The 17,078-nt window shown below is 38.1% G+C and overlaps 1 protein-coding gene across 2 annotated transcripts in view; it reads left to right on the forward strand.

Annotated features, from left to right (window-relative positions):
• FOLH1 (folate hydrolase 1) overlaps positions 1–8,160 on the forward strand; it is a 48,831-nt gene extending 40,671 nt beyond the window's left edge. For both annotated transcript variants that reach the window (XM_081100407.1, XM_081100408.1), the window contains 4 exons: positions 193–457; positions 725–806; positions 4,454–4,546; positions 6,773–8,160. In XM_081100407.1, coding sequence (XP_080956533.1) covers positions 193–457; positions 725–806; positions 4,454–4,546; positions 6,773–6,962 — 630 coding nt within the window. In that variant the 3' untranslated portion in view covers positions 6,963–8,160. The remainder of the gene's footprint in view (positions 1–192; positions 458–724; positions 807–4,453; positions 4,547–6,772) is intronic.
• Positions 8,161–17,078: the final 8,918 nt, after the last annotated feature.

Genomic DNA, 17,078 nt, shown 5'->3' on the forward strand with positions numbered 1-17,078 from the left:
TTACTGTAGTAAAAACTTGGGACAGGTTTTCATATTATATTAACCTATTAATAAGTGGCTTATTGAAGTACTTAAATACTTTGCTGTATTTATTACTGACCAAAATAGCCTAGTTAATATTAATAGTAAATATGTATTTTATGATAAACCATCTTACAAGGGATGTATTTTGTTCTTTGCTTTTTTTTGTAGGCAATAAACAAATTCAGCAGCTATCCACTGTATCACAGTGTTTATGAAACCTATGAATTGGTGGAAAAGTTTTATGATCCAACTTTTAAGTATCACCGTGCCGTGGCCCAGGTTCGAGGAGGGATGGTATTTGAACTAGCCAATTCCATCGTGCTCCCTTTCGACTGTCGAGATTATGCCATAGTTTTAAGAAAGTATGCTGACAAAATCTACAACATTTCAATGAAACATCCACAGGAAATGAAAACATACAGTGTGTCCTTTGGTATGCTACACGTTTTCAGAATTCATTTTTTGTATGTTTCTGTGAATCTCTAAAATATGATGACCTACCTGAGGTCCATTTTTCATTTATTGTTGTTCTATATGATCAAATATTTTCTTTACATCTCTAAGTGCATTTTTCCCACTTGTGCTTATCTGGAAATATATAAAATGTTAATACCTTGTAAAATACAAAGAACAGCTTACACTATTTTTCTCTTTGCTTCAGCTGTAGAGCAATACTATTAGGTCCTAATTTCTCTTTCAGATTCACTCTTTTCTGCTGTGAAGAACTTTACAGAAATTGCTTCTAAGTTCAGCGAGAGACTGCAAGACTTGGATAAAAACAAGTAGGTTCCACGTATACAATTTGGTGTTGAAATATCTTTGCAAGTTTTTGCTGCTTCCGACCCTTCACTCTAAGCATATAGGCTGCCATGTGTCTCAAAGAAAGACCCACTTCTGACATCCTGAGTGGCAACGGTGCTGCTGAGAAATGCTGGTGCCTCCTTCACTGCCAACTCATTGGTGCAACATCCCCCGCTGACCACTGAAGGGCCTCCACCGTGTGACCAAAGCCTTCTCCAGCTTTCTCTGGTGCTTTCAGTTTCTCTCCATCATACCTCATCCTCAACACACTTTCTTTCTCCTTCTCCTGAAAGGCATTATCTCTGCAAAGAGTTATTTTCTTCCGTTTCCACCTGGGAAAATTCTATTTATCTGGAATAACAAATATTGTAAAGCCATTATTTTAGGATTAATTCTGTATAAAGTCACAAAAATAAAATGTAATTTGAACATATTTTTAAGATGGGAAATAAATAATGTGAAAGCACTAAGGAATTTTTTTAATGGTAGAAATTTGAAGGTGAATATATCTTTATATTAAACATATTACAATGAAACACATATCAAATCCTCGGGGATTGGTGCAAGAATACATTGAAAGAGCCATGGCCAGTGTGTTCAGCGGATTCAGCATAGTCCCATGCACCAAAAGGCTGTTGGTTTGATTCCCAGTCAGGGCACATGCCTAGGTTTAGTGCTCCATCTCCAGCAGCAGGAGGCAGCTGATTGATGTTTCCCTCTTTCTCTCCCTTTTTCTTCTTTTCTCTCTGAAATACAATAAAAAATCTTAAAAATCAATACATAGAAAGATCAGAGTAGATGGTCCAAAAATAACCTAGTGATATATAAGGATGTATTTGTAATGAAAGATACATAAAAAGGTCAATGGGGAAAGAAAGATGTATTAAAAATAATGTCGTATAAGCTCTTTTAGGAACTGATAAAAAAGTGAATTCAGCCCTCTCTGGTTTGGCTCAGCGGATAGAGAGTTGGCCTGTGGACTGAAGGATCCCAGGTTTGATTCTGGTCAAGGGCACATGCCCAGGTTGCGGGCTCGGTCCCCAGTAGGGGGCAGGAGGCAGCCAATCAGTGATTCTCATCATTTATGTTTCAATCTCTCTCTCCTCCCTTTCTCTAAAATCAATAAAAATATATATTTTTTAAAGTGAATTCAAAGACTTCACATTGTATGCAAACATAAGCAACAGGTGTGGAAGAACTCTGTACTAAAATTTAAAATTTTGGAAGTGAAATTTCAAGTTTAGAAGCCACAGGGAAATGCCAATACAACCAGATTTGAGAACAAAGCAGTGGTTAATTATATAAAATTTAATTATCAAATATAAAGGTAAAAGAGTGGGAAACCTCTTCGAAGTCCCCGAGGGACAGCCCAGCTTCTCACTATTGCCAGAGGATGGCGGGGGGAGCTCACATTGTCCTCACTAAGACCCCTCACATCCCCCCCAAAAGCTTGGGAAACCTTTTTCGGCAGATTTGAAAAGGGGGTAATATAAACATAAAAAATATTTTTTTGAAAAATGATAAGAAAATCCAAAATATCAAAATTGGAAATATTGGCAATGGACAATATAAACAAATCTAAAAGAGGGTACCACCTGTATAGAAACAGATATAAAAATACTCAAATTTATTAATAATTCAAAAACACAAATGAAAATAATGTTATACTATGTGCATATCAAATTAGTAACTATTTTAATCGTGGTTGTACCGATTGCTACAAGCTATTCACTGAAGCATTGTAAATTGTTTTAACCTTCTGAAAAATATACATATTGCTGAAGTTTTTAAGAACCATCACATAGTTGTTACACTTTGCTGTTGTATTTCTGTTTCTTGAATCTTTTTCTTAAGGAGTTTCAAGTTTGAAAAAAAAAGGCTTCTCAAAGAAAAATATGGATTATAATCCTGAATAATTAAAATTAATTTTAATACTTCAGAGGAAAGAAATTACTTGAACTAGATACCCACCAATTTAAACATTTTGTAAACATTAAAATTGATCATTAAAAAAGAAATATAAGATATTTATAATAAAATGTGAAGTAAACAAAAAGTATATAAAATTGTAAATTAGTTGATTACATTTTTTTAACTTTTTTTGTTGCTGTTGTTAATCCTCACCTAAGGATATTTTTTTCCCATGGATTTTTTTTTTCATAGATGGTGGAAGGGAGAGGGAAAGGCAGAGAGAGGGGAGAAACATCATGTGAGAGAGATACTTCTATTGGTCAGGACCGTCTTGACAGGAATTGAACCCATGACCCTTCAGTCTTCAGGCCGAAGGTCTAACCACTGAAAAACTGGCCAGAGCTAGTTGATTACATTTTTATTGAACAAACAGAACAAGTCAACCAATTTGTGTAATAATTGTGTTACCCTGGACTATTATGGAGATTTTATTCATTATACTTTGTAATATTTTCCAAATATTTATGTGCCAAAAAAAATCAACAATGAAAAATAAATTTTAAAGAGATCCAAACACCATATATTCTATGAGCTGATTTTCTAGTCTTAAAATAATGATATTTTCTTCCTCTGGCAAACCACCTATGGCTCGGATTATGGCTTTCAAGGACACTCGGCTTTACTTTCTTGAGTATTTCTATTTGTTTTATTTGCTCTAAATGATACTTTAGGTACAGTTTGTGTCTCCATGTTATATTTATAAAGTCTGAACAGTGAGAGCAGTGCAGTGCAGGTCATAATAGCAAATGCTGGCTAAAATAAATTAAACTGGATGTTGAGTTTTTCAACTAAAACTAAAATCTGAGGAGACACTCCTTTAATCCTGCTTTTCTTGAATCAATTTCTCGACCCATCAAAGGATACAGTGTTGACTCCTTGGTACCTTCATGCTCACATAGTACTCAGCCTGAAGACCTGTCATTCTCCCGTCTCCTTGGGAGGCCAGCTGCTTCAGGAGTGAAAGGTCCTGTTCACAGAACTCTGCTGTTCTGGGTTACTTCACATTGAATCTCTCTGTAAAAGAAATATTCGCTGGTTTTCAGTGATAACCACAAGATCAGAGAGAGAGAGAGAGGTGTGTGTATTGAAATTACATCCATGAGTAGATTAATAAGATGACAAGATGAAAAAAGTCTTGCCTATGCCCTAGCCAGTTTGACTCAGTGAATAGAACATCAGCCCATGGACTGAAGGATCCTGGGTTCAATTTTGGTCAAGGGCCCATATCTCAGTTGCAGGCTCGATCCCCAGCCTTGGTCGGGATGCATGTGTCTCTCTCACATTGATGTTTCGTTTTCTCTGTCTCTCCCCCTCCACTCTCTCTATTAAATCAATGGGAAAATATCCCCAGTGGAGAATTAACAACAACAAGAAGTCTGCCTGATTGATTACCCGGGTTAATCAATTAATTATTTCAACATAATTAAAAATTACTGTCATTTTTTCCATTGGCACACATAACTGTTTCTGTGGTTTTATAAGCCTCACCAAAATAGTATTTTATAAACTTTTAAAAATGTAACTACATTATTGTTCTTACTGGGAAAGTATAGGAATTTAAAATACATTAGCATTTTCAGTTTTGTTCTAAAGTTTTTGTTTGCAAGGTAGTGCACTCATTTTCATGATGTTATAACTGTATTCATTTCCTTTTTAGCCTAATGCTATTGAGAATTATGAATGATCAACTGATGTTTCTGGAACGAGCATTTATTGATCCTTTAGGGCTACCAGACAGGCCATTCTATAGGTAAGGGGGGGGGGGGAAGTGACACTTTAAAATTCCATTTCATTTTTTGCACTGTAAAAAAATTATCATTTTTTGCAAGCAAATAGAAAAGGTTAAAATACTATATGCAGCATATGACTATACTGTTTCTTCTTCATATGATATAAATGATCAGTATTTATGTTTCTTTTTAGTGTCTTGTTTCTGATTATACTAGTAAAAGAATATATGTTCATTATAAGAAACTTAGGAGACCCAGAAAGTCCCAAGGAGAAACTAAAAATCTCCCCTTTTCCATCAGTCAGACATAAAATTGTGTTTATATCTTGATGTGTATAATTTTAGCTCTTCTCTCATTTTAAATATATTTGTGCTTATGTATATACATAAGACATAATGAATATATACAAGGTTGGGCAAAGCAGTTTTATAGTTGTAATGCAAATAAATAATACAATAATAAATAATAATATAATAATAAACTGTGTTTCATGTACTCACAACTGTAAAGATACTTATGCTCATCCCTGTATTTATAGTTAAATATATACAATATATAACAATATTATTGTTATAAAAAACAATAATTGTTATAAAAACAATAATTATTGTATAAAAACAATAATTTACTCTTATTGTATTAATATATACAATATATAACAATAATTTACTCAAATATTTATTATAATATTGACGTCATGTTTTGTTTATTTTTTCTTTCTAATTTTGAGAGATGTAATTATTTCTGTCCCCAGGTTGGTCTTACTAAGTATTGCAGAATGAATTATTGACAATTATAAATGGCCCAATCTTTCTGTAGGGATTATCAAAGGATTGGAATTGGCAGTAAGGGCATTGTCCAAACAGGGTGACTGGCTCCCTGGTGGGATGATTATGCAGGAGGCAGAACTGGTTTTTTTGTTTGTTTTTTTATTGATTTCAGAGAAGAAAGGAGAGGGAGAGAAAGCTAGAAACATCACTAACGAGAGAAAATCATTGATTGGCTGCTTCCTACATGCCCCACACTGGGGATGGGATCAAGCCTGCACCCTGGGCATGTGCCCTGAACGGGAATTGAACCGTGACCTCCTGGTTCATAGGTCGATGCCCAACCACTGAGATATGCTGGCTGGACAAGGCAGAACTGTTTTTAATGATTCCTCATGCTTTTAGCTAGGCATTCTAACATGTTTGCCTGGCTTCTTTTTTAAAGAAGAAGAAAAGCAAAATAGTAACTTGGCTGCTAACAAATAGGACTTTGATAATCAGAGTTTTGCTACATTTCGGGGGATAGAGTGGAATGATTGTGCCTCTTTTCTTCTTTACTTAAGAAGTTTGATTTCAGAGAGGAAGGGGGAGAGAGAGAGAGAGAGAGAGAGAGAGAGAGAGAGAGAGAGAGAGAGAAACATCAATGATGGTAGAGAATCATTGATTGGCTGCCACTTGCATGCCCATTAGTGAGGATCCAGCCCGAAACCTGGGCATATGCCCTGATCTGGAATTAAACTTTGACCTCCAGTTTCATAGTCAACTCTCAACCACTGAGCCATGCCGGCGGCTCTTTACTTTTTATCTTGGAACTTGTTCTTCCCGGCCAGGGCTACTATAGAAACTGACATAACTCGCAACAAAACATCTCTCCTCTTGCCTAGATCTGGTTGAAGATTACAGAACTGTTTTTAAAGATTCCTCATGCTTTAAGCTGAGGAATGTCTAATATGTTTGCATGGCTTCATTTTAAAGAGAAGGAAAACAAAATAGTAAGTTGGTGGGTCACAAATAGGACTTTAATAATAGTTTTGCTGCACTTCAGAGGATAGAATGGAATGGTAAAAAGTCAGCACTTTTTTGCCATGTGCCTTGAGACTGATCACCTAGTCTCCCGGGCCTCAATTTCCCCTTCTTTGAAGTGCTAATATTATCTTTTCTCGAGTTTATTTTTAAGCATTGTAAAATTATAGATAAATTATTTCAGGTGTGGCCCATAGTAGGTGACAAGCTGTTTTTGCTATCGTTGTTATTTTTGTTGCTCAGAACCACTTTGTCTTTCTAAAGTTAAATTAGCTAATTAATGCACAGTCATTCCAAAGACTAGTCTTTGGAGGTGGTTGAACTTGGAAGTTGAGATGTGGCTTACTGAAATCATAAAATTAGAATTATGCGATCCAGGAATTGTAGCGTGCTCCTGTTTTCCCTTGAATATGTCACTGGGCAACTAACAGATGGGAAACCATTTTTTATCAACAGGCATGTCATCTTTGCACCAAGCAGCCACAATAAGTACGCAGGAGAGTCATTCCCAGGGATTTATGATGCTCTGTTTGATATCGAAAGCAAAGTGGATCCTTCCAAGGCCTGGGGAGAAGTGAAGAGACAGATTTCTGTCGCAGCCTTCACGGTGCAGGCTGCAGCCGGGACTCTGAGGGAAGTAGCCTAACGCCCTGCTGTGGAGAACCCATATTGAATTAGTATCTGTCACTCAGAAAGAATCCTCATGGGTGTATTGACAAACTAAAAATTAAAGTTGTGTGTATCTTAGTATTTGTTTTCTTCTCCCTATGGATCAAAACAGAGAGATAGATGGTTTTTATTTTCTAATTACAATAGGTTATCCTGGAGTAGAAGTATGTGTTAAAACAATGGTTCTCAACCTTGGCTGCACATTAGAATCACCTGGGAATCTTTTTAAAATCCTGATTTCTGGGCCCCATCCTCCGGAAATTCTGTTTCTTTGTTATGGGGTGAGGCCACAACATTAATAACAAAGAAACAGAATTTCTGGAGGATGAGGCCCAGAAATCAGGATTTTAAAAAGATTCCCAGGTGATTCTAATGTGGAGCCAAGGTTGAGAACCGCTGTGTTAAAACGAAGGAGAACAGCCTAATATGTCAAGACTTATGTGGAATTATCAGGGAATCAAGTCTAATTCAGCACTTTCAAACCTACTCCTGGCATTGCACACAAAGATAGCATCAGTTTGGCCCTGGCCAGTATGCTCAATGGTTAGAGCTTTGGCCTGAGCAATGAAGGGTCTCGGGTTTGATTCACACTCAAAAGCTCATACCTGGGTTGCAGGTTCTATCCCAGGCCCTGGCCCAGGTGTGTGCAGGAGGCAACCAATTGATGTGCCATTCTTAGATCAATCTCTCTCTCTTTCTCTCCCTCTCACTTTCTTCTCCCTCACTACCTTCCACTCTCTCTAAAAGTCAATGGAAAAATATCCTCGGGAAAGAAAGAAAAAGAAAGAGAGAAAGAGAGGAAGGGAGAAACATGTTTGTGTAAGAGCACACGGGAAAATTCATAGGGCTGCTCCAGGTCAGAGGCCGTAAGCCCTGCCTGGTTGCCAAGGTTGAGAGGATAGACAACACGTGTGGTGAAAAATAATAAAGAAAATAACATTTGTGACCCTATCAACTGAATAACTATACGAACAAAAGGAACATTACCAATACCCTTGGTCCCCACCATATGCTGCTGCCTGGTGTGCCTTCCTCTCCTGGCAGAGATACCCACTTTCTTGAATTTTGTTGCTGTTTCCCGTTATTTATAATTTTACCACGCATGGCTAGATCATGTATGTGATTTTGGCTTTGTGTATTTTTTGAGCTTTTTTAATAAATAAAATTATACCACGTGCATTAGTCTAGGACTTGAGTTTTTCACTAACCTTGGGAGGCTGGCGAATGCATTATTGTGGCTGTAGTCCACTAGATTTCACTGACACAGAGCATATACTTGCATGAATATTACATTTATGAGCCAAGGTTTAGGCAAGACACAGAAACATCAATAGGGAAAGTGACTCTAAAGAATGATTGATCATAACAACACTGCAGCAACGAGGTACTGTCTAGTGAAAGGGAAAGAGAGCTCCAAGACAAGAGAATAGCAGATACAAGGAGTGGTCACTATCCCCAGGTCTGACATGGAGCAGCCAATGAAGTCTTGCCCCACCCTGGTCCTCCCAATTATTAGAGAAGTACTCTGGAGCTGCACTAGCAGAACTTGCTGTAAATCTACCCCAGAACCCCCCAGAAACCCGACTCTAGACCACGGTGGGAGCTGTTGACAGAGAAGTGTCTTTCAGAGACACTTGACAACAAAACCAGCCAAGGGCAGCGTTGGAAGAAGATGATCCTGCTGCTGGTTTTGCTGGCCACTGGGAACTGCAAGTACCAGGCAAGCGCTGTAGCAGCAGCTTTACGACAGGAAGGGCATGCTGGTGAAGCCATGTCCATGGCAGGGCCCGATGCTGGAGAAATCTTCCCTAGGACTACTTGAAATTGTTCTGCCAGCTAAGGATTTCAAAACAAGGTGTCCCCCATATGGACGGGTGGGTTGTTTAAATTTTCTCTGTGTAGTTGGGTAGTCACATGCAGATATTGCACACTTGAATTGTGAGTAGTGTGCATTGAGCTGTTTTGTAAAGGGAAAATGCTTGAATTGTGTCAACAACTAACAATAAAGAAAGTAAAATATCTCATTAATATTTTCAATAGTAATTACATGCTGAAATGATCCTGTATGGGGTTAAATATATTAATAAAATTTATTTTAAATGTTGTCAATTGGTTTATTTATGTGGCCACTGGAAAACTTAAAAATACATGTGGCACTCAGAATATATTTCTGTAAAATTTTTTACTATTTATATATTTTGATGAATTAAGCTAAGTTTTATTTTATTTAATTTTGTAATTAAATCTGGTGTATCTCCCCAATTATTTTCTGTTTGCCTCATCTTCCTTGTCTTATTATACAATAAGTTTCCCTGGGGAGAGGCCTCAGTTGTCTTATTTTGGTTCACCCCAGTTGCTTGGAAAGGTGCTAAGGTGAAAACATGTATTTCCTATAAATTGGTTGATTGTGTTAAATAAACTGGGACTACAGGTAGTGGAATGCAGTTCTTTATATATTTTTAAAATCTTTAGTTTGCAGATATAGTTTTTAAAAGCCTGATTTCAAACTTACTGATTCACAGCTCATAGTTATGTGTAAATCAAAATCTCTGACAAGGTCTGGCTGGTGTTACTCAGTTATTGAGAGTCAACCTATGAACCAGGTGGCCACACTTTGATTCCAGGTCAGTGCACATGCCAGGGTTGTAGGCTATGTCCCCAGTGTGGGGAAGAGGGTGACTGGAGGCAGCCAATCAATGATTCTCTCTCATTGTTGATATTTATATCTCTCTCCTCCTCTCCATTCTTTTCTGAAATCAATAAAAATATATTTCAAAAAATATGTGATAAGCCTAGGCTGGTTTTTCTCATTGGTTAGATCCTCTGTCTATGGACTGAAGGGTCATAGGTTCAATTTCTGACACAGGCATATGCCGCGGTTACAGACTCAACCTCCTGAGCCATTCCAGGAGTGTACAGGAGGCAGCCAATTGATGTGTCTCTCTCACATCCATGTGACTCTCTTTCTGTCTTTCCCCCTCCCTTCTGCTCTTAGTTAAAAATCAATGGGAAAAATACCCTCAGCTGAGGATTAATGAAAAATCTCTCACAAACAAACAAACAAACAAACAAAGGAGAGAGAAAAGACTATGTTGAAACACAAATAAGAAAACCTTAGTTTGCCTTTAAACAGATTTCAGTACTGCATTTATTTTATTTTTAAAGGTATAATTTGTTACATGGTGCTGTATCTCATTATAATTTGTCTTCAGGCTTTAGAAATATGAAAGGGAACCAGGTCTCCAAGAATCAAAACAAGAAAAAGAAAATTAATCTTTGCATTTAAAAGAGGGGGATATAATGCAAGGAACTGGTTGTACTGGTGAAGCCAATGTTTAAAAGCCAAACAAGACACAGTGAGAAAATCAGACATTGGCATCAGCAGGGAGACACTACCACCCTAGACCATGGAATAAGGACATTAAGGTTTTACCAGCCCTCAGGGCCAAAATCATGGAGGGATGCTGGTACCTTGAAGATGGTGCTCCAGGTAGAGACAGGGTGGAGAAATACAGTGCTTCTCCCTTCCTCTCACCCTCTAATGTCCTTCCAGTGTCTGCTGGAAACCACTCTGTGAAAAGCTTGGGAGTCTCAGCCTGTGCTGTTGGGCTACCTGTGATAGGGAGCAAAGGAGGTGAGGAAAGAGGCTGAGCACATACAAGTCCCAGCCTGGCACAGTCCATCCTTGTTGGCACAGCATTTGTTCTCCTATGTGGTTCCCATGAAACTGCATGGGTTAAAGGAAAAACAATGATGGAAGTATATTTTGGAAATATTTTTAATTGAGTAAAATTAAGGATGCATCCAAACAAAATTTTGAGTTGCAATTAAAGCAATGCTTAGAGAAAAATGTGGGCTACTAAATGAATATATTATAAAAGAAGAAAAGCCTATCTCAAGGAGGTAAAGAAAAGCAAATTTGCCTGGCCAGCATGGCTCAGTGGTTGAGTGTTGACCTATGAACCAGAAGGCCACAGTTGGATTCCAGGTCAGGGCACTTGTCTGGGTTGCAGGCTGTGTGGGATGTGCAGGAGGCAACCAATCAATGATTTTCTCCATTATTTCTATCTCTCTCTCCCTCTCCCTTCCTCTCTGAAATCAATAAAAAAGAAGAAAAGAAAAGCAAATTCCTGTCAAATAAATTAAAAATAAAATTATAATAATCACAGAAAATACTGAAATTAAAAATATAAATAAATAAAATCAGCAACATCAAAAATTGGGTCTTTGTATAAATCAATTAAATTGATAAACATCAGAGAAAAAGGAGGTGTTCATCAAGAACATAAGACCAATAATAAGAAGGCAAACATTAATGAGGTAATATGAGGATTTTATGAACAATATTGTGCCTATGCAATTGAAATTTTAGATGATTATGAATACATTCTTTGAAAAACATATCTTACAAAAGCTATCGCTACATTGGATTTTGTGATATATATATATATATTCCTTTTTGTTGAAAGTATTACATATGTCCCCTTTCCCCCTGTTGTCCTCCTCCAGCCTGCACCTGCGCCCCAGCCCTGGCCTTCACCCCCACATATTGCCTGTGTCCATTGGTTATGCTTATATGCATCCAAGTTCTTTGGTTGATCTCTTCCCCCCACAACTACCCCTCACCCTTGCCTAACCTCCTCTGCCTTCCCTGTTAGGTTTGATGATCTGTTCCATGCTTCTGTGTCTCTAGACCTATTTTTGTTAATCTGTTTATGTTGTTCATTATAGTCCACAAGTGAGTGAGATCATGTGATACTGATCTTTCTCTGCATGGTTTATTTCCTTTAGCATAATGCTCTCCAAGTTCATCCATGCTGTTGCAGATGGTAAGAGTTCTTTCTATTGTAAGCAGCACGTAGTATTCCATTATGTAGATGTACCATGGTTTTCTAATCCACTCTGCTGCTGCTGGGAACTTAGGCTGTTTCCAAATCTTAGCTATTGTAAATTGTGCTGCTATGAACATAGTGGTGCTTATGTTCTTTCTGATTGGTGTTTCATGTTCCTTGGGATATATTCCTAAGAGTGGGATTACTGGAGTTTCTTCAAACAAATTAAAAATTGAACTCCCATTTGAACCAGGAAAACCTCTGAAATATTGTAAGTGGAATCCCAAGTAGGCTAATGAGCAGTACGTGCATCGCAGCACTATTGGGAAATATGCTAGGGGTTACTGTCCTCTGAAGAGATATAGCATCTGAAGAGGCGGTAACATATTTCCCAGAAAAATGTTCACCTGAAACCTAGTTCTGATAGAGGTTAAAGCTGCTGCCTTCAGGCTGCTGCTACCAGCATAATGAGAACTCCAAGTTGATAACTGGCTTAGGGCTGGGTCTGTTCTGGATGTTCCAGTCAGCATGGCTCCTATTAGCTGAACATCAGATGACCAGATGAGCCTGATGGGGGCTGCTTTTCATAACTGGCTGTTAACATCTCTCTCTAGATGCCCAAAGAGTCCTGAAAGCAATTTGGTAACTTGTTCACCTTCTGCTAGAAACACTGACCAACTATTCACTCTCATCATACTGATGTCAACTAGAATTCATCAGTGGTTGCTAATAGCAAAGTCAGGAGGCTCTGCTCAGCATGTGGAGGTGCCAAACTGTGAAAGGAGCCTTGCACTGGTCATGTTAAATCCTTGTTGTAGTTCAAATGGCTATGTTGCTGCTTCTGCCCTGGGTTCTCACAGCATCCCCACTCTGTCCCCACCCTGCCATGGGAAGCAACTGAAGGTCCCTTTTTAGTGAACTGAAATCTAAGGGAAAGTCTTAGCATTACATTACAGAGCATTAGTGTTCTTTTGAAAATAGCTTTTGGTCCTTCTGATTTTATTTCCAAAGTGTCTGATATTTGAAATACTAGTATTTTTTTTTTTTTTTGCCTAAAAAAAAATACCTTTTTTTCATGAGCCTATTAGCTTTTCATTTTTTACATTTTTATCTTTACATGTTGTTGTAGTTACTATGCTACCTAGAAAAACTTAGTTAGGATGGCTTACTGTCTGTATTTATTATTTGAAGAAGGAATAAGATTACAGGGCCCAGGTTTTAGAATTTTAAAATGCTATGTGACACAATCACAAATCCAGGAATTAATATTACAAGGGAAGGTTGGACAAGTCCCTGTAAGGGACAGCACCATGTAATAGATAGTCTACATAATAGTTGATATGGTCTAAAAAATGAGAACAGTAGACATTTTATTCTCTATACCTTATGTAAATGACTTATAACCTATTGAGAAATGTTTGAGGCATTTCCCAAAATTAACTTATTAAATGTCTTCATATACACATGTACATGTACCTTTTTAAAAAATATATATTTTATTGATTTTTTAGAGAGAGGAAGGGAGAGAGATAGAGAGTTGGAAACATCGATGAGAGAAATATTGATCAGCTGCTTCCTGCACACCCCCTACTGGGAATGTGCCTGCAACCAAGGTACATGCCCTTGACTGGAAGTGAACCTGGGATCCTTTAGTCCCCAGGCCAACACTCTTTCCACTGAGCCAAACTGATTAGGGCCATGTGTCTTAGTAGGATATGCACTATTCCCTTTCTTATCCTTGTTCTCCTCAGGAAACAGTGCCTGAAGTGCCATTGCTGATCAATGAACTTTGGGTTAATTTACATTTCTATAAACTGATTAAGAGGGCAGCTACTTCAACTCTTTCTAGTATATGTGGGCTTTGATGACTTTTATTATTTGTTTTTCAATAGTTTTTAAAAAGTTTATTTAGTTATTTATTTATTTATTTAAAAACATGGAATGCTTCACGAATTCGCATGTCATCCTTGCGCAGGGGCCATGCTCATCTTCTCTGTATTGTTCCAATATCAGTATATGTGCTGCCAAAGCTAGCACAAGGTGAGTTTTATTTAGATTTTTACTCTTCATGTTTCTTGCAAGGTTAGATTACTTTCATAAAATAGAGCTAAATTCTCAAAGATTTGATCATTTAGGGAAACAACTTACATGGCCAGGGCATCACTGATTTCATAACTTGCGATAGGTGGCAACAAAATACAAATAACATGGCACCTCTGTTAAAAATGATTTTCTACAGCATCCATAAGATGGTGACTACAGTTAATAACACTGTATTCCATATTTGCAAGTTTCATGAATCTCATCACAAAACACATTTACATTCTTTTAGGCTGTTAGCCCCCAGGGTTGTTTTCTGTACATTCTAAGCTTAATCCTATTATTCTTGTAATCCACTTAATTTGGCAAATGGGTGTGGTCTTAGGGGAGTATAAAAGACCCATGTTTCCAGAGGCCATCTCCCTTCTCCAGGGGAGACTGACAGAAGTGGGAGCTGCCAGTTGAGGGCAGAGAGTTCCTACTGACCCTGATATTGACAGAACTTCCAGAGGTGAGACCACTCATCTTAAACTCTGATGAGTAAGGAATTTAAAGTAAATACCTTCATGTCAATGTTCTCTTCTACAAATACTTTTAATTTACCTGTTGGCCTGCTTGGATATACTTCAAGCAAACAAGTAGATTTCTTAGTTAATAGAAATTATATCAGTATTTAAAGTATCTGTAATTAGAGCACTTGTAATATATTGATATTTGCTATAATACACTGAGTGGCCAGATTATTATGACCCACTGACATTTGTAGGCAAATTAGCTATAATTTCCCCTGAAGTTGCTAGAGGGCCAGATCATTATAAACATCTGAATAGCACAACATACCGAAGTATCATTGCTGATCAGGTTCATCCTATCATGTTGATGGCATATCCCAATGGAGTTGGCTTTTTCCAACAAGACAATGCGCCATGCCACGGTGCTCATATTGTGCAGGAGTGTATTCAAGAACAAGAAGGAGACTTTACCTTGCTTAGGTGTCCCCCACAGTCACCAGATCTCAATCCAATTGAGCCATCAGGCAGCTGGTTCCACAACCATCAAATCTCCCAGAACTGGACAGTGCTATTCATCAGTCATGGTGTCAGATTCCTCGCATCACTTTTCAGCATCTCGTGGAGTCAATGCCAAGAAGAATCGCCAGAGTATTGAAGGTGAAAGTACTGATGGGGTGGTCATAATAATCTGGCCCGTCATAATAATCTGGCCACTCAGTGTAGATTACTTGACTATTTTTTATTTTATTACCATTTGCTACTAGAATTTAATTTTGGTCTTAAAAGAGATTTCTTTGTTTTTTCTGAAGTTATGGAAATCTGAAAATACTTATAATGTTCAAAACAATGTATACATATAAGTCTTCATATATATTAACCTACTAAGTACATGTGCAATTCATTAGAAAAACCTTGTTAAGGTCCTATTTGCTCTTTCCTTAAAACCTAATGTTTCCAGGCTCCATTTAGAACTTTGAAATAGATCTGTACAACTGTAGGGCTTCCCAGGAAGTGGAGATGGATACAATGGGAGATTATCAGAAATAAAGATGACCCAGTCATGCTTCCATTAACTGCATCTCTGGATTTTCTAGTGTAGAGATAATACCCCATGTTGTTGTTTTCTCCTGTGTGTGGTTTTTTTTTTTTTTTTTCAATTGATTGCAGAGAGATTTAAGAGGGGAAAGAAATGAGGTTTTTTTGTTGTCACTTTCAATATTTCTCTTTTATATATGAGGAAACTAAGGATTAGTGTAGTTTGCTTTGGTAAGCCTTAGATCACATTATACTTCCTGCTAGGTCTGGTCAAATAAGTGAATCCATACCCCTTCCCCGGGAACTGACTTTTCAGGCCATTTCACTAAGGACATTCCCTTTTGCTGAGACCATACTTTACTTGCTGAGCTCACATTCCCTTATTCCTCCCCTCTGGACCTGCACAGAGAGTTCTCAGCCCAGAAAAAGTCCACCAAAAGTCCTTTAAAAACTGCCAACTCCTGTCATTGGGTGCTGGAGCCATCCAGAGTAAGCCACCTGGTGTGCGGGTGATTCTATAAATACGGAATCTCCCACCATTCTGGCCTAGTATATTCCTCCCCCAACTGCCCCCCACAACTGCTCCCTAAACCCCTGCCTGACCTCCTCAGCCTTCCCTCTTAGGTTTGATGGTCTGTTCCATGCTTCTGTGTCTCTAGACCTATTTCTGTTAATCTGTTTATGTTGTTCATTATATTCCACAAATGAGTGAGATCATGTGATATTGATCTTTCTCTTACTGGCTTATTTCGTTTAGCATAATGCTCTCCAGGTTCATCCATGCTGTTGCAGATGGTAAGAGTTCTTTCTATTGTAAGCACATAGTATTTCATAATGTAGATGTACCATGGTTTTCTAATCCACTCTGCTGCTGCTGGGAACTTAGGCTGTTTCCAAATCTTAGCTATTGTAAATTGTGCTGCTATGAACATAGTGGTGCTTATGTTCTTTCTGATTGGTGTTTCATGTTTCTTGGGATATATTCCCAAGATTGGAATTACTGGAGTTTCTTCAAACAAATTAAAAATTGAACTCCCATTTGAACCAGGAAAACCGCTGAAATATTGTAAGTGGAATCCCAAGTAGGCTAATGAGCAGTACGTGCATCGCAGCACTATTGGGAAATATGCTAGGGGTTACTGTCCTCTGAAGAGATATAGCATCTGAAGAGGCGGTAACATATTTCCCAGAAAAATGTTCACCTGAAACCCAGTTCTGACCAAGATTAAAGCTGCTGCCTTCAGGCAGTTGCTACCAGCATGATGAGAACTCCAAGTTGATAACTGGCTTAGGGCTGGGTCTGTTCTGGATGTTCCAGTCAGCATGGCTCCTATTAGCTGAACATCAGATGACCAGATGAGCCTGATGGGGGCTGCTTTTCATAACTGGCTGTTAACATCTCTCTCTAGATGCCCAAAGAGACCTGAATGCAATTTGGTAACTTGTTCAACTTCTGCTAGAAACACTCACCAACTCTTCCCTCTAATCACACTGATGTCAACTAGAATTCATCAGTGGTTGCTAATAGCACAATCAGGCAGCTCTGTTCAGGATGTGGAGGTTACAAACTGTGAAAGGAGCCTTGCACTGGTCATGTTAAATCCTTGTTGTAGGTCAAATGGCTGTGTTGCTGCCTCTGTCCTGGGTTCTCACAGCATCCCCACTCCGTCCCCA

This window comes from Myotis nattereri, assembly GCF_964212035.1.
Source record: "Myotis nattereri genome assembly, chromosome: 9".
Lineage (NCBI taxonomy): Eukaryota > Metazoa > Chordata > Mammalia > Chiroptera > Vespertilionidae > Myotis > Myotis nattereri.